At 40.3% G+C, this 22894-nt stretch overlaps 1 protein-coding gene and 1 long non-coding RNA gene across 3 annotated transcripts in view; one reads left to right on the top strand and one right to left on the bottom strand.

Annotated features, from left to right (window-relative positions):
* The window catches only part of LOC132403616 (uncharacterized), a 331526-nt gene that overhangs the window by 80118 nt on the left and 228514 nt on the right, over positions 1–22894 (bottom strand). The gene's annotated exons all lie outside the window — the stretch shown is intronic.
* Positions 1–22894, top strand: part of LOC132403613 (collagen alpha-1(VII) chain-like) — a 414548-nt gene that overhangs the window by 222722 nt on the left and 168932 nt on the right. The window contains exons 62-66 of the mRNA XM_059987065.1: positions 3126–3161; positions 5061–5177; positions 12606–12767; positions 18284–18436; positions 19398–19442. Coding sequence (XP_059843048.1) covers positions 3126–3161; positions 5061–5177; positions 12606–12767; positions 18284–18436; positions 19398–19442 — 513 coding nt within the window. The remainder of the gene's footprint in view (positions 1–3125; positions 3162–5060; positions 5178–12605; positions 12768–18283; positions 18437–19397; positions 19443–22894) is intronic.

Below are 22894 nucleotides of genomic sequence, written 5' to 3'. Positions count from 1 at the left end.
CACATCTGTTCCCAGGACGACACTTTCTTTTCCAGGACATGAGAGATGTCCTCCTCCTTCAAGGAAACATGTTTGCCTTCCCCCACCATTGATGATGCTCTCACCCGCATCTCCACTATTTCTGGACATCCCTGTTCACTCCAACTTCCCGCCACCTTAACAGTGATAGAATTCCACTTGTTCTCAATAATCACCCCATGAACCTCCACATCCAACACATCATTCTCTGCAACTTCGGCCATCTTCAACGGGATCCTCCCCCTCCTCTCTCCACTTTCTGCAGGCATCACTCCCTTGGTGATTCCCTTCTCCATTCATCTCTCCTTACTAATCTCCCTCCTAGCACACATTCCTGGAAGCCACAGAAACGCTACCTCACCTGCAAAGCTGTTGGGTCGTCTATTGTATCCGGAGCTTCCAATCTGGCCTTCACGTTGGTGAGACCCAACGAAAGTCAGGGGACCGCTTTGTTGAGCATGGCAAAAGTGGTATTTCCTGGAGTACTACCATTTTAACTCCTATCCCTGTTCCAGTTCTAACATGTTTGTCGATGTCCTCCTCTTTTGCCATGATGAGGATACTCTGTGTGGAGAAGCAACACCTCATTCTACCTAGGAAGCCTCCAACCTGATTACATGAACATCAATTTCTCCTGGTAATTTTTTCCCTCTTCCTTCCCTCTTCTTTTATTCCCCACTCTCCCCTACCACTCTCCTCACCTGCCTATCGCCTCACCCTGGTGCCCCTCCTTCTTCCCTTTCTCCCATGGTTCACTCTCCTCTCCTATCAGATTCCTTCTTCTCCAGCCCTTCACCTTTCCCACACACATGGCTTCATCTGTCGCCTTTTAGCGAGACCTCCTTCCCCAACCCCCCCACCAACTAGTTATTCTGGTGTCATTCCCCTCCCTTTCAGTCCTGATACTTTGACTATTTATTCATTTCCATAGATTTTACCTGATCTGCTGAGTTCGTCCAGCATTTTGTGTGTTTTCCTCTGGATTTCAGCATCTGGAGAATCTCTTATGTTTAAGATTAGCGAGTAGTAGTAGTTTCTGATCATTGATCCTAAAACTAGTTTAGTAAAGTAAAAATTATTTTCTGCAAAATTCCAGACTATTAACTAAATTTAGATTACAGAACAACAAGAGCACAGCAATATTCCAGATAATTACCAAATTTACATTCCAGAGCATGGTTTCTTTAAGGGAATGTCTTGCCTGACAAATTTGTTGGAATTCTTTGAAGGACTAATAAGCAGGATAGACAAAGGAGAATAGCTGGATGTTGTATACTTGGGTTTTCAGAAAGGTGCACACATAAGGCTACTTAACAAGTCAAGAGACCATGGCATTACTCAAGAGATATTGGCAAGAGTGGAAAAAAAGGGAGCCTTTTCTGGTTGGCTGCTGGTGACTAGTGGTGTTGTCCAAGGGTCTGTGTTGGGACTGATTCTTTTACCTTGTATGTCACCAATTCGGCTGATGGCCAGAAAGCCATCAATTCCCAGTTTGTGGATGATATGAAGATAGATGGAGGGGGAGTTGGTTTGAGGAAGTAGAGAGGCTACAGAAGGACTTAGACAGATTAGGAGAATAACAAAGAAGTGACAGATGGAATACAGTGTTGGGAAGTGTCTGGTCATGCAGTTTGGTAAAAGAAATGGAAAGGTTGACTATTTACTAAATGGAGAGAAAATACAAAAAACTGAGGTGCAAAGAGACTTGGGAGTCCCTGAAGGTTAATTTGCAGGTCGAGTCTGTGTTGAGGAAGTCAAGTATGAATTCGCAAGCATTCCGAGAGGACTAGAATACAAAAGCAAGGGTGAAATGCTGAGGCTTTATAAGGCATTGGCGAGGTCTCACTTGGAGTATTTGTGAGTAGTTTTGGGCCCTTTATCTAAGAAAGAATGTACTGAATTTGGAGAGTGTTCAGAGGAGGTTCACAAAATGATTCTGGGATTGAAAGGCTTATCATAAAAGGAGCATTTGATGGCTCTGGGCGTGTATTCTCCGGAATTCAAAAGAATGGAGGGAGGGGGAGGGATCTCATTGAAACCTATTGAATGTTGAAAAGCCTCGAGAGTGGATGTGCAGAGGATGTTTCCTACGGTGGGTAAGTCTAACACAGTCTCAGAATAGAGGGATGTCCATTTAGAACTGTGATGAGGAGGAATTCCTTTTCAGCCAAAGAGTGGTGAATCTATGAAATGCATTGCCACAGGTGGCTGAGGAGGTCAAATCATTGTCAATATTTAAGGCAGAGGTTGATAGATCCTTGATTGGTTGGGGCATGAAGGGATACAGGGAGAAGGCAGGAGATTGAGGTTGAGAGGGAAATTGATCAGCCCTGATGAAACGGCGGAGAAGACTCATTGGGACAAATGTCCTAATTATGCTCCTGTAGCTTATGGTCTTATGTTCTAAGAACAGGGTTTGTAGCTGGATTTCTGGATCCTTAGTGTAGATTGCTGAGTTACTGCACTAGCATCTGGCTGTCAGAAGTATTAATAATTTTGAGCACATAGATTAAACCTCTCAGACCTCTGCTGTAAGGAGAAATATAGTTTAGTTTGTGCTTTAAAAAGACCAAGTGTAACATTCTTGCTTTTGTATTCTGTACCACTGTTAATAAAGCTCAGAATCCTGGGTGCAGCTTAAATCTTTGTGGTTTCAGCAGCACCTTTAAAGTTGAATTATGTAGTTCACAAAGGCAACAAGATAAAACATCTAAGTTGAGGCTAATACACTACTCTTTGCTCCAGATTGTGACTCATCACCCTGCTCCCAACCCCCCAAGTCCTCTCCATCCAATGTTTAACACATCTTATGCATGTCCAACATGACAGGAAGGTTGGTTATAGTCTTCAAGCCTCTTACTGTCTGGGCCATGTAAGCTATGAGGTGTAAATATAAAGAACAGGGCTTGGATGTGATTCAAGAGCTGCTGGAGGAAGTGAAGCCAAATCCTGAAAAGGAATGATAAGCGCAGAGGAAGGGAGTAAGGAAGGGATGAAAAATATCTCCCAGTGCTAAGTATCTTATGTTTTGTCTGTCCTTAGCACACTACACCTTGATATGAAGCCAATATCTTTTCATTAGTTTATTTTTATTTTTGTTCCCACAGGATCTAGAAAAGCTTTTTGATATTTACGGTATAAAGGTAGGTAAATCATTTAGAACCAGTAAAATCAATCAGCCATCTTAAACATTCCAGTGTTAACCCTAAATTCATAGTCTAAGATAGGTGTGCCTTTGTGGTAACATTAAAAATTGGTAATGATTTGAGCCTAATTTTCAACTATGAAAAGAACATACACGTACACTTTTGTAGTGGGACAGTTTGTTATCAATTTTTTGCAGACGTTGGTCCCTGCTTTAGATTGTTGTACCTTTTTAAAGCAGTTGAAATAACAAAATCTAGTTGCCAAGTCTTCAACTTAAGAGAAAATTTTCATCTGGCCAACCTCAACAGTTACTGTATTAGCCCCCAGTGAATGTAGTCAAGGGTCCTTGTACCTGTTTCACCTTTAGGCGTTCATCTTGCCTAAAGAAATCTCGTACAAGAAGTTACCAGCAGTTCTAAACTGATTTTCACGGACTAGTCACTACTAAATTGTCACAAAAACAGAAATAGATATATACATGAAAAGAGATAAATATAAATAAAATCAGTTGGGAAATGCGTGAGGGAAGCAATAAAAATCATGATTGATATGCATACATAAAAGATGTAAGTGCTTAAGAGAGCATAGACAGTGAAAACATTTACATTTATATATTACAAGAACATCCCAAACAATTTACAATTTAACAATTTACAGCAAATGGCACCCATGAACTGTCATATGCTAACAGCCACTTAATCTGTTTTCAGTGATGCTGTCTAAGGGATGCTAGGATAAATTTCCTTGCTCTCCCTGTGCTATTTGATCTTTTATATTCAACTTAGAAAATTGATAGGGTATTGGATTAAAGTCTTATCCAAAATATAGTAGAACAAATTTACCTTGTAGCAAGGCAGCCCTGAATGTAGCGGTGAAGTATTTGACTAGATAGTTGTGTTCGTATCCTTGAAGTAGTACTTGAACTCACATCCTTCGACCTCAGAAGTGACCTTTCTGTGCCACAGTTTTGTTACTATGGTACACAATGTTACCATAGTAACAAAATTATGTTACATTTTTATCCTTCTTCCTGAAAGGTATGTTTAATCTCCAATATCACTGATATTTGCTTATTTATTTAAGTACATAAATATGCCTAATGTATTTACAATCATAGAATTCATTTTCAGATAATAATCAGGGTATCAATACAAAATTACAACCACTTTAGATCTGTCTAAAGAGAGGACAATGTTATTGCCCTGTAGCTATAGCAAGGAGCTTACTAGGTAGTAGATGAGTAAGTAAATAACTCAGTGTATCTGGAAACTAAGCTGTGATGATCTGGATATTGCAGGGATGTGATAAGTGTTCATCATTCATGCATTCTTAATTGACTGTCCATCCTTAACTTCTAATATTGTTATGACCAACTGTAGTAATAACAGGTCATAATCTAATTGATGTTTTTGACATCTGACCATGCAGAAATTGGCTGTTGTACAAAGTTGCCGGAATTGTATAAAGCTCTTCATTGGTTGTAAAGTGATTTGAGGCACCCTGAAGTTTTGAAAATTCCGAAGTAAATGCAATTCCTTTTAAACAGATTCACCATTACAAAGACCATCATCATCTTCTGTGGGGAACTTTACATGGGCTTTAAACATGACATCTTCAAATATTGCCAGTTGCCAGTGCGTCATGCACTTTTTAATGTATTTTTGAGGTTGTGGTAAGTGATTCTATTGCCACAAGGGATTGAGACCACCATGAAGGGGCTCTGATTTGGACACCCTTCCATGGTCCTCAATCCTAAATCAACTTTGCTCTTTAGAAGATCCTTAAAATTCTTAATTTATAAAATAAAAACAAGGTTTATCTGATAACTCTTTGTTTGGCCATTCATACTGCAAATAGACCATCAAAATGTGTTAACTATGAGATCTGTTTTGCAGCTGTCTCTTTTGAAGGAATTAATTGACAAACTTCTTCAAAATGGAATGGAGGATGTTCTGCAGCAGCTCACAAATTCAAGGAAAAGTAAGCCGAAAAGAAAAATCCATGAATTAAAAGTGAGTTCAATCAAGTTTAATCTGAAGTGCGTAGATTTTATTGGGATGGTGTCAAGAGGAGAATATACTGTCCTGTTTCTGATCATGGAAGTCCTATTCCATATGACTTTCTGTACATTTGTTCTCTCTTATATAATGTACACTTCTACTGTTCCTCATACATTACTTATTAATGTTTTAAAATCGGTGGTCAATAGCAAACCAGTTTGTGAGAGATTATTTTCTGGGCTCCTCGACTTGATTATTAGTGTGCTGTGTTGTTGGGTGCATGGGAAATGTGGCTCTATCCTATGACCCATGTAGTTAATGGCTGCCCCCTCAACGCAATGGGAGTTGAGCTTGTGGGTGGTGATCAGGGATGTTCCTCTAGTGGTCACCTGCTTCCTTCTGCTTTTGTTTCTGCAAGTTCTCAGGGTCTTCTGTGAGATCCTAGAGCTCCAGATCACCGTACAGTTCTTCATCAGGCATTGGCTGCCCTCTTTTTGTATGGTTATGCAGCATGTATAATGAAGTCTCCACAGTTATTCAGATATATATTCCCGCAGACTTGTACAATTAAAGGAATCTCAATTTAAAAAACTAATGGCAATTTCTACTATAACTCTGATACTTTATATGATCCACTTATCTTGAACTACAGTGGTTGGAGAGTGAATTACTGTAAGTATCTAGGGAAAGTAGAATGTTCTTCCAGCATCCATCTCTCCAGGCAGTGCTAAAAGTGGAAAAAGTCTGGCAGCCATTCCCAGCAATGGAGGTGTCCTGTGCTTTTTGGAAATGTGGCTGTGATCATACTGAAATTTACCTGCTCTGCAATTATAATCAAGTTAAAGAATCAGCCTTGGTTCAATGAGAGTGGAGAAGAGTAGGTCAGTCCAGGCACAAGGAATACTTATTAATGAGATGCCAGCCTAGTGAAGCTGCAATACACGACTACATGCATACTGACAGCGTGCAATAGATGGACAAAGCAAGCTCACAACTTCTGGATGAGATCAAAGAGCTGCAGTGTTATTACATCCAGTCATGAATTCTGGTGGACAATTCAACAGGAACAGTCTTCAGAAAACATCCCAAATAGTGGCAAGCCCCAACACATATGATAAAATCTGAAGCTTTTTCAACCAGTTTTACTGAGAAGTGCAAATAACTCAGCCTCCTCTTTAAATCCCCATTGCCACACAAACTAGTCTTCAGATGTTCGGTTTGGTTCAGAAATGTTCGACAGCAAAAGACCAGCTATCTTCGCATCTATACCACTGTGGTGAACTACATATACCTGTCTGGACACGCCCCCTGCTGACTGCTCCTGTGGCTCCTCCCACAGACCCCGTGTGGTGAACTACATATACCTGTCTGGACACGCCCCCTGCTGACTGCTCCTGTGGCTCCTCCCACAGACCCCGTGTGGTGAACTACATATACCTGTCTGGACACGCCCCCTGCTGACTGCTCCTGTGGCTCCTCCCACAGACCCCGTGTGGTGAACTACATATACCTGTCTGGACACGCCCCCTGCTGACTGCTCCTGTGGCTCCTCCCACAGACCCCGTGTGGTGAACTATATATACCTGTCTGGACACGCCCCCTGCTGACTGCTCCTGTGGCTCCTCCCACAGACCCCTGTGGACACGCCCCCTGCTGACTGCTCCTGTGGCTCCTCCCACAGATCCCTGTATAAAGACGATTGAGGCCTGAGCCCGGCCTCTCAGTCTCCAGGATGTAGTATGGTGGTCACTCACTGCTTGTTCCTTCTTCCAGTCAATAAAAGCCGATATCTCGACTTCACGTCTCAGAGTGAGTTATTGATGGTGCATCAATACCAGTATTCCAGAACTAGTTGTGGCTTTAACTAAGTTACAATCGAATAATAGCAATGCCTTCTATCTAATTATCTGACAATTTCCCCAGAGATTACCTATCTACAAGAGGAAAGACAAATCAAATCTGGTTGATTACAGGCCATTCAGTCTATTCTCAGTCATCAACAAAAGAATGGAAGATGGCAATGACAATGCTATCAAGAGGCTCTTTCTCACCAATAGCCTGATCAATAATGCCCAATCTGGATTTTACAAGACTACTTGGCTCCTTAGCTCATAATAATCTTGGTTGAAAGATTAGCCATTGCCTAAATGTTGTCTGGATTTTGCTGCACGTAAGCATGAGCTGCTTCATTTGCTGAGTTGCATATGGAATCAAAATACGACTTAGGCTAGAAGAAAGGTTATCGATGAAACAGCTGAAAATGGTTGGGCCAAGGACACTAACCTGAGGAAAACCCTGCAGTGACATCAGGGCTGGGATGATTGATCTTCAACAGCCACAAACATCTTCCTTTGTACAAAGTATGACTACAACCACTGGAATATTTCTCATTTGACGTCCATTAACTACATTTACATGAGGGTTTCTTGATGCCACACTCCGCCATATGTGACCTTAATGTTCAGGGCAAAGACCCTACCTCACTCCTTCAATTCAATACAGTGTCTGCCTCTATTTCCTTGAACAGTGCACTAGAGGTCACCCTAGAGAACTTGTCAGAAGTTGCTAGCATGCTGACCCTATGAAAGGATAACTAGAAGCTAAGGCTTTACTGCAGGAACATTTTGGTATTGATTAGAACATTATTTTGGTATTGATTAGAAAATTGTATCCACCTACATGCAAAAGGCTCTTTCTTGGGTACCTAACAAATCAATCTTTTTCTTAGAGGCAATACCATGGAATAAATGCAGTACGCATGTAAGCTGGACATGCTTCCTAATATGTAGATTGTCATAAAGAAATTGCCCTATATGTTTAGGGATAAATGGAGAATGGTGGTATGTAAACTGCAAGAGAGGCACAACTGTAAGATACGTGATGTTGTTGATTTTATAGAAAGCAGGTAAAGGTTCTACACACTCAGTTTTTGGAGATATACAGGGTGCTATATCACTGGTAATAAGCAAAGGTGAAGCTCTCCTGGGCGAAGGAGACTTTGTAAGCATTGCAGAAGGAGAGTAGTAGTGGTCAAGTGTGTTATCTCCATGAGTGCTCACCTGGATGTGCTGCCAAAACTTTGAAGAGACTTTCATCAGCGACGCTTGATTAAAGTCACCGGCGACGATGAAGGCAGCTTCTGGGTGTGATAATTCAAAGCAGACTTCCCTGAATGCAGTCAGGATGAACAAGAGAAGATCACAGTTTCACGGAGCTGGTTACAAATTCTGCAAAACAGGTGGATCGCCACTACCAGATTAGTTTACCATTGAGAAAAAAGATTGCCATTCCAAATGATAGGAAGATTGCTGAACAGCATGCCTGAATCTAAAGAAGAGGTTTAAGATGGATTGTCATTTCATATTGACAATGCAGTTTCCATGAAGGATGTCATCTCCAAAGGTTATACTGAAAGAGTGACAGCAGAGGATCTGGAATGCACTGATGGTATATTCCATACCGTGGTGTTTATCACCTCCTGAAAAGGGAAACTTTGTATTATGTTTGCCTGTGGAGCGACATTTTCAGGGAATATCACTAAATACACAGCTTTTACAGGGAACTCACTGATTGGAGTCATAACCAGATTCAGAAAAGAACCAGTGGTGGTCATGGCAGATGCTGAATCGACATCAGGTGCTCATGAGTGGACAAGCTGACTTAAAGACCTCCGCCAGCTGGAACATGTCAAAGTTGTCAGATGTTTGAAACCTCTGGATTTTGGAGAAATTACTGCTGCAGTGATACCATTTTACAGAGGAGATGGCAATGGAACAGTGGCCCATTGCTGCACACCTCACACTTGCATGTGCACAGTGCTTTTATCATGGGAAAATCTAGGGCAGCTCTGTTGAAGCCAGTTTCAATCTCTCATATGGAGCCCACAGCTGCTACAATGGCAAACCGTATGGACATATTGTAGAGGAAGGAGTTGAACACACAACATCACGACTCAGTGTTTAGAACTGATAGTACTTCTGTGCTGAAATATATCAAGAACAAAACTTCCGGATTCCAAACCTTCATTGCAAACAGTTTCAGAAATTCTTAAGGTCTCAAAAGCATCTCAATGGAGGTACGTAAACACTTTAAGCAGCCTGGCTTGAATGTGAAAGCATTCCTGAAGAATGATACATGGGTATGAGGACCTCAGTATTTTCTTCAGCCTGAAAGGGAATAGCCTGTGAATCCCAGTTATTCTGAAGACTTCTGCTAGATGATCTGGATGACAAGAGCAATGTTACAATGAATGCCATGCAGATTGAAGAGGAGGTGGGCATATAATCCATCTCTTCTCACCTCGGAACCATTTGAGGAAAATATGGTCCTTAATTCTTAGCCTGCATTGTTAGATTTAAGAACCTGCTCTTGTTTCTTAGTTGGAAGAGGAAGCAGTTGAACATTGGCCTTGCTCAGTCTCACTTGGATGAAGAACAACAAGGGTGTTCTTTGGAGAGTTTGAGAAGGCCAAAGATCTGATCAGCTGAGATTGTCTCTGAGTGGAGGAGCTCAGAAAGGCTGAAGTGGAAATCATTGGGTTTTGCCAAAGAAAGAGATTTTCAGGTGAATTTTCGTTTGAAAAGGGGAGAAAATGTGAAAAGAAACATATTTTTGAGCACAATTCAGTACTTGAAGATGGTGTCTTGAGAGTTGATGGATGTCTTAGCAGGACAGCCATGGCTGAAGAGTCTAAACATCCTGTTATACTGGCAATGGATCTTCATATCCCAGACCTCATCCTGAGGCATGTACATCAAGAGCTGGGACATGGTGGCCGTAACCATATTATCCGGGTACTGAATTCCCAGTGCTAGTACAGCTATAAGAAGAATCATAAGAGCATAAGAAATAGGAGCAGGAGTCGGCCATCCGGCCCATTGAGCCTGCCCTGCCATTCAATAAGATCATGGCTGATCTGTCTGTAAACTCAGCTCCATCTACCTGCCTTTTCCCCATAACCCTTAATTCCCTTACTATGTTAAAACCTATCTGTTTCTTAAATATATTTAGTGAAGAAGTCTCAACTGCTTCCCTGGGCAGAGAATTCCACAGATTCACTACTCTCTGGGAAAAACAGTTTCTCCTCATCTCCGTCCTAAATCTTCTTCCCTGAATCTTGAAGCAATGTCCCCTAGTTCTAGTCTCACCTACCAATGGAAACAACTTTTCTACTTCCATCTTATCTATCCCTTACAAAATTTTGTACGTTTCTATAAGATCCCCTCTCATTCTTCTGAACTCCAGAGAGTATAGTCCCAAGCGACTCATTCTCTCCTCATAGGTTAACCCCTTCATCCCTGGAATCAACCTGGTGAGCCTCCTCTGCACTGCCTCCAAAGGCAGTATATCCTTCCTCAAGTATGGAGATCAGAACTGTACATGGTACTCCAGGTGCAGCCTCACCAGAACCCTGTATAGTTGCAGCATGACCTCCCTGCTCTTGAATTCAATCCCTCTAGCAATGAAGGCCAACATTCTATTTGCCTACTTAATAACCTGTTGTACCTGCAAGCCAACTTTTTGCAATTCATGCACAAGCACTCCCAAGTCCCTCTGCACAACAGCATGCTGCAATCTTTCACCATTTAAATAATAATCTGCTCTTCTATTATTCCTTCCAAAGTGGATGATCTCGCATTCACCAACGTTGTATTCCATCTGCCAGACTTTGGCCCACTCACTTAATCTATCTGTATCCCTCTGCAGACTCTCCAAATCCTCTGTACAATTTGCTTTACCACTCAGTTTAGTGTCATCAGCAAATTTTGCTATGCTACACCCAGTCCCCTCTTCCAATTCATCAAGGTAAATGGTAAACAGCTGTGGGCCCAGCACCGACCACTGTGCCACCCTGTTCACCACCGACTGCCAACCTGAGAAACACCCATTTATACCAACTCTCTGCCTTCTATTGGTTCACCAATCCACTATCCATGCCAGTACACTTCCTCCGACTCCATGCATCCTTATCTTATTTTTTAAGTCTCTTGTCCGGCGCCTTATCTAACACCTTCTGGAAATCCAAGTATTCAACATCCACCTGTCCTCATTATGTCGTCAAAGAACTCCAGTAAGTTTTTCAAACAAGACCTGCCCTTTCTGAATCCATGTTGTGTCTGCCTAATGGTACCACTCCTTTCTAAATGTTTCGCTATTTCTTTCTTAATGACAGCTTCAAGCATTTTCTTAACTACAGACGTTAAGCTAACTAGCCTATAATTGCCCATTTTTTGCCTACATCAAATCCTGTCAAGTGCATTATTTGCTGATGGTTGCACACAGATTCAGAATGCCAGCACTGTTTACAAGTGTAGGATTGGATTACTTTGGATCTTTTGACGTGAAGAGCAGAAGGAGTACAGTGAAGAAGTATTGGGTCATTTTTATCTGTCTAGCCATGTGAGCTATTCACATTGAAGTGACTTCTTCAGACAAAGATTCCTTTGTTAATACACTTTGATGTTTCATAGCAAGACAAGGACAGGTTCACGGATTGCGCTGTGATAATGTGACAAATTTTGTTTGAGGTGAGCATGGGTTGCAAGAAACCATTAAGAAGTGGAATCATTCACAGATCAGAGATGTCCTTTTTTTCAAAAAGAAATTAAGTGGATTTTTAACACCTCATCCCCCTTCTCCCCCTCTCCATGGAAGAACATGGGAGAGATTGATCAGGTCTGTGCCAAGGGTCCTGAATTCTACCATGAAGGTAAAGAATCTTAACAAAGTGGGTTTTCACACCATCCTTTGTGAAGTAGAGGCCATTATCAAAGGTCATCCAATTACTAAAGCATCCTCTGATTCCAATGAGTTGGAAGCACTCATACCCAACCATCTGTTTCTTCTGAAGACCTTACCACCTGGAGAGATCCAAAAGGAGGACATTTATGCTCACCATAGAAGGAAGCCTGTCCAACACATGTCAAATTTGTTTTGGAAATGGTGGGTCAAGGAATACTTACCACATTTACAGGAACATCAGAAATGGTCAGGTACGAAATGCTATTTCCTCCCATGAGATATTGTGCTTACAGTTGATGGCACAGCACTTTAGTTCGTGAGAAGAGTCATTCAATTCTCTCCAGACAGAAAAGGATTTGTATGGCCAGTGTGCATCCATAAAGATAGGATGATGCATCTTTGAGCCTCAATTTATATCAGCAAGAAGAAATTGGGATTGCAAGCTCAGAAAATTGGAAGTGTGAATAGTGCTTGGAAGGATCTGAACCTATTTTGTGTGGTGATGATTTCACCAAAAATGATTGTTAGTATAATCTACTTCAGTTAAGGTTTATGTGTAATAAAAAGGTGCTAATCAAACTAATTTCTAGTATGTAGCCTTATCAGTTATTTAATAGTGATTTTAAATTAATCTTATAACTTCAGTAACTCTTGTTCATTTTCCGTTAAAATGAATTTTTAGTTCTGCTTTTGATTCAGATGCAGGATTCGCCTCTGAAATACAACCTTGCAAGCCAACCTCTCTCTAATGAGCAAGAGGTGGTAAAGGAGTTTGACTTGGATGAACCAAATTCTACCCATCAGGATGAAGCTCATTTACTCTGGAGTGGAAGTGATTCATCCCATAGTGTAAGTGTAAGAGCAGAACAAAGAAAGAAATGTTAATTACTGTAAACTTTTATAAATCGTTAGTTCATCTTCAACCCGAATATTGCTTCAGAATCTTGGAGAGGGTCCATTCAAGATATAGCGGGTGGATACTGGAAATGTGTGGCAGGTTTAAATCAGATGTGTACAGTCATCTTAAAGAAAGAGAAAGAATGGAGTAGGTGATGGCATGTTTTGTCTAAGGAGCTTATTTGAGAACTTAGATCAAGGCAGCTGATAGCAACCTGATGTTGAGACCCTTGAAGAAGAGGAAACCCAAAAGGACAAAGCTGGTAGAGTGGAAAGATCTGAGAGTAATTTTGAGTTCAGGGAGGTAATATGATTATAGATGTGTGTATTTAATATTTCACATATTTGAATAATCTTGTAAATATATTGTTTGATTAAGTATTCTTTGTTTGAATTATATAATTCATTATGGTTATATGTAAAAAATACATGAATTGCATATGTCATCACGCTACCATGTGATACGTGTACGCCTAACTTAAAGTAAACACAAAGTTAGATTCATTTTTCGGTCTCCCATGTTTTCCTTTGAATTAATTTAACATTTCCCAGTTACAAACCTAACATTGGTGACAGGGTATTTTTAAAATGAACCCGAGACAACTATCAACCTATTAAAGTGCATTGAGACGCTTGAACTAAAAATAAAATGCAGTGAGGAATGGCAAGTAAAAAAAAAACACAAACCAGCACATGCAGAGAGAGAGTGACATTAAAAAAAAAGCAGTAAACAGAAGAATTCAGGGTCTATAACAATGAGTGCCAGGTGATAATAACCATAATAAAAGAGCAGAATGGCTACATTAGAAAGATTGTTAGATTTGATTCATCAAGAGATAACTGGCTCATGTATGCTGAGCTAACTGAACAATTTTTTGAAGCAAATGAAACAGCCAATGAGAAACAAATAGCAATTTGGCTGAGTGCATTGTGTTACCAATTTTCTGAGTGCATTTTGTTTGAAAGCATACAGTTTGCTTCAAACTTTGACTGCTGCAACCAAACCAGCACAAGTGAGCTTTGCTAATATTGTGAAAGTAATGCATTAGTGTTTAGAATCAAAATCATTTTTAATTGCGGAATGCTTTAGGCTTCATAAGTGAAATCAAAAATAAGGGGAGTCCATTTCAGCATATGTGGCTGAGTTGAAGAGATTGTCTGAGCATTGTCAGATCAGTAATGAGCTTAATGATGCACTGAGAGACCATTTACTTTGTAGAATATTGCAAGAAAGAATTCAAAAACCGCTCCTAACTGCAGCGCAACTCACATTTAAAAGAGCTATTAAAATTGCTGTTTCAATGGAAATGGCAATTGAGTTGCACTCAGGAATGAAATTGAGCATGGACAAAATTGCATTGTCTAAACAGAAACCAGCCTGGCCAAACGAGTTGTGGCAGGTACTCATAGTCACCAAGCAAAGTGCTCTGATTACAACAATTTTTATGGGCAACATATCTGAGAAAGCTTCTGATTTGTTAATCACACAGCTTTTGGGAAATAAGCTGGAAGAGAGTTCAAGGATATTCAGGAAAGTTGCAAGCATTCAGCTTTTGTGAATATAAAGAACCAGAACCAATTTTGTATGCAATTAAGTTATTGCATGAACTTCAAGTGGGAGACAAAAAGCTGCTTGTAAAAGTAGATGCAAAGACCAAACCTCAGTTGGATGAATGGAAGGCCAAAAAGAAAGGAGTCAATTGGAGATATAGAAACCAAGAGGAGAGATCAGATTGTAAAGAGCAATAGAAGGATTAATAAGAGAATACTCCAGTAAACTAAATGCACCTTCCCAAGATCAAAATGCACAAACTAGAAAAAGAAAAGGGGATTAGAAAAAAGATGGCTAATGCTGTCGGAACCACTTCCTGCAGTCTCAGAGTCAACACCTACAACCACCATAGAGGAGGTGCCAGAACCTGAGATTGCTTCATAGCTCCAGGTCTCACCTGCCAAGCAGATTGATTCCCCTTGTCGGGAAAGACTTTATCCTATAAGAGTACAAAAGCCTCCACTGTAATTACTGTAAATCTTTAGGCCTGAATTGGATAATTTAAAATTTACTGTGCTGTGGATGCCTGCATATAGAAGTTATATTATATAGTATTCTGTGTATATACAAGCGTTTGTAGTTGAGATGCGTTCTCTATTGAGCTGGAGTTTATAGCTAAGCAAGGGAGGAGTGTTTTATATTTAAAATTACAGTAACATTTGAATGATCTTGTAAATTATTCGAATAATCATTCTTTTTTATGTAATTCATTATGGTTATATGTAAAAAAAAATGTGAATTGCATACGTTATAACACTACCACGTGATACGTGATAAGCCTTGCTTAAAGTAAAACACTAAGTTCCAACTCCTGTGTCTTTTGAATTCGTTCAATGTTTTGAAGTTACAAAACATAACAATAGATATTTGAGCCCATGTAAAGTCGTAACACTAATTAAATTCATTTTTAAATTCTCAGTCTGTTACACTTAGGGAGAGGTGGTTATGGGAAATGCAGAATAAGTCATACCTACTGCTTTTTGTTTGAATAATGCTCATGGTTACGTGGAGAGGAGGTGGCTGGGTACACTGCAGAGCTGAAAGTGAACATTAACTACATTGCTAATCACAAAAGTACCATATTCCAAGATTGCAAAATCACACTTTGGTTGTGTTTCTAGAGTTTACATGAAATTCCGATAATATACTTGCGCTTCTACCTAGCAAACCTGCAACCTGCATTATTATCCATTGTTCAAGTGATAAAACCTAGGAAGAATAGGAATTGTTGCCCAATAAAGGGTCATCTTGCTACACACCAGTGATCACTCTGACCTACAAAATTCAGTATTATGCTTCATAAGAGTTCCACATATCTGAGAGAGCAGAGGGAGGTACAGTGCTTGGAAACCCAATTTGAGCCTGATGTGAGGGGATTGCCCAGAAATTAGGATCTCAAGGGTCCTTGGAAGGTCATGATGGTTTACACACAGGTATGGAGGAAAATTAAGTGTAGTAACTTTAAAAAAAAAATTCAAGGAAACCTATGTGGGCTAAGATCTCAATTTTGGCCTGGGTTACTTAAGGGAGCTTTTAGGGGCTCCCCTTAAGTAGCACGGGAGCAGGGGCAGCAAAGCCCAGAAGCATAATAATCCAGGAGTGACCAATAATTTAGTGCTTCATCAGAATATTTTCCTAATTTCCCAGGCAGTGCTGCACAGAAGTTTTACTGGGGAGTGAGGGCATATGTGCATGTCTGATTGGTGCCTGTTGTAATTGGGCCACCAGTGAGAGGGAGCCTTGTGACCAGAAATTCCCAGAGTGGAGTGGCACTAAGTAGTTTAAAAGAGATCACAATCACTTATCCACTTGAGGGTATAGTGCTAAATAACTCCCTCCCCTCAACACACACGTTTTGTGTTTAAATTTCTGGGCTAATGGACCCACCATCCAAGGAAAAGGAACTTGGACATAAGATGACAGAAGAATTGAACTTTCCATGGCTGCTACTGAATCAGTTCACATGGGCACCTCCAGCAAAATGAGATTTATCAATTTCACTGTTTCAATCTGTTGGATGCCATTGGGTTTTATGACAATTAAACTAACAAGTAACTATCTAGTTAGTCCTTTCCAACATGTAGCTGATAAATTTGGTCATTCCTTTATCCAAAACAGCTTTAAACACCAAATTAGCTCAATGTTCACAATACTCACTTTTGAGGCATTCCAGTTAATGACATTAACAGATTTGGATTCCCCATTATTCATTTTGATGCCAACACAGATTTTAAATGTAAAATCATGTGTTAATAATGATCACTAGGCTCCTAAGATGCTGCTTCTCAATCATTTTAAGTAGAATTCTTCAGGCATGATAGGTGCAATGAGTGAAATATTAGCAGTGTCAATTTATGAACCACACGTATTTTTATGAAGTTCAGGTGTCCATGAGCAACTCTAACTGCAACTTCTGACATGAGCTTCCTTCACACATTTTTTCAGAAGCATTTCCTCACTTGCTACTAATTAATTAGTGCAAAGATATTGTTACAGACTATGTGGTATTGTGTCATGCAAAGACTTGCAATTTTAGAAGCTAGATACACAAATCAAGCATAAAACTAATTCAATATTCATGAAATCAGATTACACCGGAAGTCATTTGTAGGTGGTCAAGTCCATTGGGAAATCACCACATCTTTGCACAACTGATATTTTCCTGACAATATATCATAATATCATAAAATATGCACCACACATTGGCACGAATTGGAGTATTTGGGTCAACATTAGATCTTCAATGAATACTCAACATGGTGATGAAGCATATGAACTCCTGCCTGAGGAGTGACCTGGATCTGCTCCAATTTACTTACTGTCATAACACGTCAACAGCAGATCCTATTTTATTGGCTCTTCACTCAGCTTTGGAATACACAGACAATAAAGATGCATTCAGCTCAGCATTCAATACTATCATCCACTTGAAACTCATTCCCAAGCTCCATGACCTGGGCCTAGATACAACTGAATCCTCGATTTCCTCACTTGCGGACCACAGTCAATATGTATTGTCAACAACATCTCCTCCACAACCTACAATCAATGTGCTCCTTAAATGGCAGAGATAACTTCACTCACCACAACTATAAACTGATTCTACAACCTACACATTCACTTTCAAGGACACTTTACAACTCATGTTCATCGTTTTTTTTATTTACACAATTTGTCTTCTTTTGCACATTGCTTGTTTGTCAGAATTCATTTATGTGTAATCTTCATAAATTGTATTGTTTCTTTGTTCTATTGTAAATGCCTGCTAGAAAATGAATCTCAAGGTAGTATATATTGACATATACATTGATAATAAATTTTTCTTTGACAACATTTGTCAAAACAAAATGCTAGGAGCATGTGATGCTGAAATTACTATGGAGAAATCAATTAAACCAGGCGGGGCAGCAAGTGGAAATATTAGGAATCACATCATGATATTCTCATCAGTGTGCACACAGTGGCCTGAATAGCCTGTTTCCCTGCTGTGTGATTCTATAAGGGATCTTCACATTGATGCCTCACGCTCATTTGTTACTATCCCTTGATTGTCTTGCAGGGGATTGGAGCCATTTGTGGCGTGGATTCATTCGGGCAGACAGTCACCGTGCTTTTTTTGTCCTTGTGTTTACCCTCACATTCACAGCAATCTTCCACACAGCTGCTCTGTGGCTTCCAGGTCTGACAACCTCCTCAGTGATTAATGCAGCAAAGATCTGTACAATCCTATTTTCATGCACAATCCTAGAGCTAAATCATTGGTTTTATTATATATCCAGCCAATTTTAAGTTTTTTTAAAAAAAGTGACTTGATTGGCTTTTATCGATACATAGACACTGTTTGGCATACAAGAAAACAATGAAATCTAGCTTCTGTCCAGCACTTTGGATTTACAGTATTCATTGTTTTTGTTCTCTGGTTATACAGGAAGTGTCTGAGAGTTTGAGTAAGGAAGGCAGCTCTGGAAATCTGGAAGCAGTTGATGGTGAAGCCAGTGACAAATCACCAGATCCCAAGAAGAGTGGTTCACATCTTGATGGAGCCTTGTCTGATAACCAGACCATGACAAGTACAACCAAGGTGGGCCACATTCCATTGTTATACAGACTGGCATGAACCCAGTTATCTTATGGCTAAGTGAAAAGGGCAACAGGTGAATGCTATGATGAACTGGACTACTGATTATACAAATACTAGATGTCTGAGCCTGAAATGTCTACTGGGTCAGGAGGTCAGTAGAACCCTTGACACAATAAGATCTAAAACATTTAACAAAGCAGGAATTTCATCTTTACCAAAGTGCCCTCATAGCAGAAAGTGACTACAGCTATCTCCAAATCCCCACACCACCAAGTACATTCCAAGCCTTATTCCACTTGACATGCAAAGTGATTTATCCACACTTACCCCCATCCCAATCCTCTATCTGATCTCACATCTCGTCCAAAGATCCCTGTTCAGTCCTTGGTTCCTGAAAATACTTACCCAGGGATTGTTGTGTCACTACCAGGAGTGCAAAGGTGGCCCATATAAAAGTGAATCTTAAAACATTCCTCATGCACTACATGTTATTCAGAGGATGCTGTATTGTGCTGTGTTTGATACCATATTACACGTTAAACTTTCGAGTGTTGCCATTCTCACCGCTGCCTCTTAGAGATAGCACAGCACTTTTGCTCTACCTTTCCCATTTGAAGGATCTGTAGCTGTGAATGATCTGGGATATTCTGAGATTCTAATGATCGCCCTCTAACATTCAACTTTCAAGTAAGGTGTGATTAATCATGTGGGGACCTGAAATTCCATTGTAATATCCATGGAAACGGTGTAAGTGGTTGCATTCAGCCATTTGCACCATTCTGTTGGAGGTTTTGAGTCTTGCTGTGAGTTACTAGGGAAACCTGCATAAACACTGCCTAATTTCTGGGCTGCATTACCTAATATTTATTTTAAATGTGTTAAAATAACCTGTTTGTAACTTTCCATATTATCTTGTTTCTTTGTGCAACATATAAGCTTTCCTTTGTTTCTCCCTAAACAGATGAAACCAAAGCCAAGGAGACAGAAAAGCAAGCAGGCCTCGATAGTAAGTATCCACACTTACTGCTAATTACCAATACACGCTCGTCTAACCTTCTCTGCCTCCCACAGCTTCACTGAATCATAATCAAAAGTTAAAAACTTGGAAGAGAAACTTGACTTTGATCGTTGGTGCTAAAAGTATGCAAGAGCATTAGTTCTCCACACTGAAAGAATTGCTACGTGATTTTAGAATTTACTGTGTGGGGGTGAGTGAAATCAGTGATCAATAGATTCACGTTTCTTTACCAGTAGTTAAAAAGAGAACTTTCTCCTATCTATCTGCAATTGATCTTGGCAATATAGACAAGTGTGGTTTCATCTATTTTGGCCTGAAGTAATATTAAAGAGCACTTCCTAAAATGGTGAGAAATCATGACCTTTTACTGATCCTGGAAGTCCCAACACACAAGTTATCAAATGCCAGCAGACAATGGAATAGAGAGACGATGGAGCTTTGGTCATTACCTAAAGGGAGCTGGAAAACAAAGGAGAGCAAGTCTTGATTTCTTTGGAGCCATGGCCAGATGTACTGGTCTGCTGCAGATAGTTTTGAGCATTGCAGCTAAGGGTATATTGGAGGGGTACATATGGATTCATCTGAAATATCCTTGGGCATAAGGATCTGCTTGAAGTGTTTAAAACGCGAAGTCAACTTGACAGAATAGATATGCCAGGAAATGATTGCCTGTGTCAGGAAACTCAACACCAGGTCATTGTCTTGAAGTGAATATAGGGTACTTATCTAAAGTAAAAGCTTGCAGAAATCTGGAATTTCCTAGTCTGGGTGTTTGAGAATACATATTGGGGATTAATTAAGTGAAGGCTATAGGGTCCCAGGGACTATTAAGAAACAAATATGATGTAGAAGTCCAAAGGTCCCTGAAGCTTGGAGCACAGAACGATACCATGGCAAAGAAGGCTCTTGTGATAATTGTCTTCTTTGGCTGTGACTTAGAAAATTTAATTAGGCAGAAGCTAGAATATTGTGTTCGTTTCTCATCACTATAATATAGGAAGAATGCGATTTCACTGAGGAAATGCTGAAGACTCATCAGAATATTACCTGGGATAGAATGTTTCTAGTAATGAGGAGAGACTTGAAAGGTTTCCCTTGTGGCAGAGACGGCTGTAGGGAAACATTATAGAGGTACACAAAGGTCACAGCTCTAAACATCGACTGCTTATTCCTCCCTATAGGATGCTACCTGACCTGCTGAGTTCCAGTAAGATGGTGGCATGCTCATTTGCCGCAGCTTCTATGGGGTCAACCAAAGGTGTTACTGTCTTTTTTAAATGTATTTTTTACGATTGCAAGACTCTGCTAGACTTTAAGAACTTAAAGTACTGCAGGTCTACCGCATCAGTACATTGCTCATTGCCAGAGAAGCTGAAGGAGCTGGACTCAGTGCAGACCATGATGCTGCGTGCAACGGAGAAGCATCGGTGTGTAGTCTATCAGCAAGTGAACATCTGAGTGGCTTTCTTGTGTTTGCAAAAGATTCTGTTGGACATTGGTGGTGTGGAATGTCATTGGTTTATTGGCAAACAGCGAGGGAGTTGTGTGGCCTCAGTTGTGGTGAGGACTAGACCTTAAGCCATGGTGTCACCTGTCTGCAGCTGCCTGGAAGCATCATAGTTGGGTGCCTCATTGGAGTGTCAAAGGTGGCCTGGTATGGCATCCATGCTGGAATCTGTGTTTGTTCAGCGGCAGACTGCTGCAAACATTCATGGAGTCAGGGACTTGGACTTTTTTTTTGTGTGGCTGTATTTTACTGGTATCTTATATGTGCTTGCTGTCTTATATGTGCTATGTGTGCCTTGTGCTGCAAATGGTTTTGGTGCTGTGTTTTGCACCTTGGCCCTGGAGTAACGCTGTTTTGTTTGGCTGTGTTCGTGTATGGTTGAATATTAATTAAATCTGAACTTGAACTCCTCCAATATTTTGTGTGTGTTGCTCCAGAGAATCTCAAAGTTCAAAGTACATTTATTATCAAAGTATTATACAAGAGTCAGATTCATCTCCTCACAAGCAACCACGAAACATAGAAACCAAATAGAATCCATATGAAAGAAGATCGTTGAATACCCAATGCGCAGAGAGAAAAAAAAACAGATCATGCAAACAATAAAAGCAAGCGAATAGCATTCTGAGCTGAAGTCCACAAAGAGAGTCCGAGACTCATAGTTCAGTGCAGAGGTGAGTAAATGTCACAAAGCAACAAACTGAACCAGCTTATCCCTCACCTTAACCTTTTCAATCTGGCCCAGAGCCAAAATCAGCATCTAAACATCTGGTTCAGTTGCCTCAATCTGCTTTGGGGCCTGGACCCATCACCTCGATTTGGCCCGTACCCAACCTTTCCAATTCAGCAAGGCGCTTAAATCGATCGGACCTCGGGTCTTCCTTGCTCTCGGTGACTTACTGTCTTACCTCGGTTCCACCACATTGAATTGACACCGGATCCAAAGGGAAATTACAGACTATTACTTAAGATGATTGTTTGCCAGAAAATGTATGATTAACAAAGTATTTAGTTGTTTTCCATGCTTCATTAGCCAGCAGCCAGAAGTCGTTGAGATGCAACAGCGCCATCCTAAACCTCTCGTGTGTATAAGTTGAACAAATGTTAAGAAAATTTTCCCCATTGCAGATGTAACTTAGAACAGAGGACATAATACGATGTTTAGAGTCAATATGAGAAAGGATTATTTTTTTCACTCAAAAGGTCGTTGAAGTCTAGAACACACTGCTTAAGAAGTGGTAGAAGCAAACAGTCTCAAAACATTTGAGTAGAAGAGTATGTGACTCTGGGACAAAGACTGTTGACACTCAAATCAATTGGCATTTTTAGCAGTGAATCAATACATTTCTTTTGCGAAGACTTATCAAGGAATGTGAAGCCAAGGTGAAATAATGTAACTGAATAACCACTTTCAAAGAGCTCAAAGGCTTTTACCTGTATCTATCTTTCTGTGTCCTTTGGGGAGGGAATCAAGCTTTAAAGATGTGTTCATTGGTAAATTTGTGTGATCTTACATTCTTTGAATTACAGGTAGTCACAGAATATATAACATTCCCAATGTCAATCTTGCAAATTTTCCTGCATAAAAAGTAAGCAGTAGTCAGATCAAGTAATGCTCTGAATACAGTTTCAGGGTTGGGGGGGGGGGGTGGGTGGTCACATTAGTACTATGGAAACAATTCTAATCTTAGTGAGTGAGTGAGGCCCCCATTGGTTCAGGTCAACCACGAATTTTGCGGCCTAGCTGCATATGTGGTACGCAAACCAGGACAGAACAAATTAAGAGCAAGCTGTTAAATCCAGTGGATGGCAGAGACCGATACAGTTTGGCACATGTGGCAACGCAGGAACTGTCTGTCAGCACTGAACTCAAACTAGACTGCCTTAGGGACTACAGCTCCGGACTTTTCCTCAGGGTTTATTTCCGAAGCCT

This window comes from Hypanus sabinus, chromosome 13 (assembly GCF_030144855.1).
Source record: "Hypanus sabinus isolate sHypSab1 chromosome 13, sHypSab1.hap1, whole genome shotgun sequence".
In the NCBI taxonomy this organism is placed as follows: domain Eukaryota; kingdom Metazoa; phylum Chordata; class Chondrichthyes; order Myliobatiformes; family Dasyatidae; genus Hypanus; species Hypanus sabinus.
This window is presented reverse-complemented; position numbering and strand designations above follow the sequence as displayed.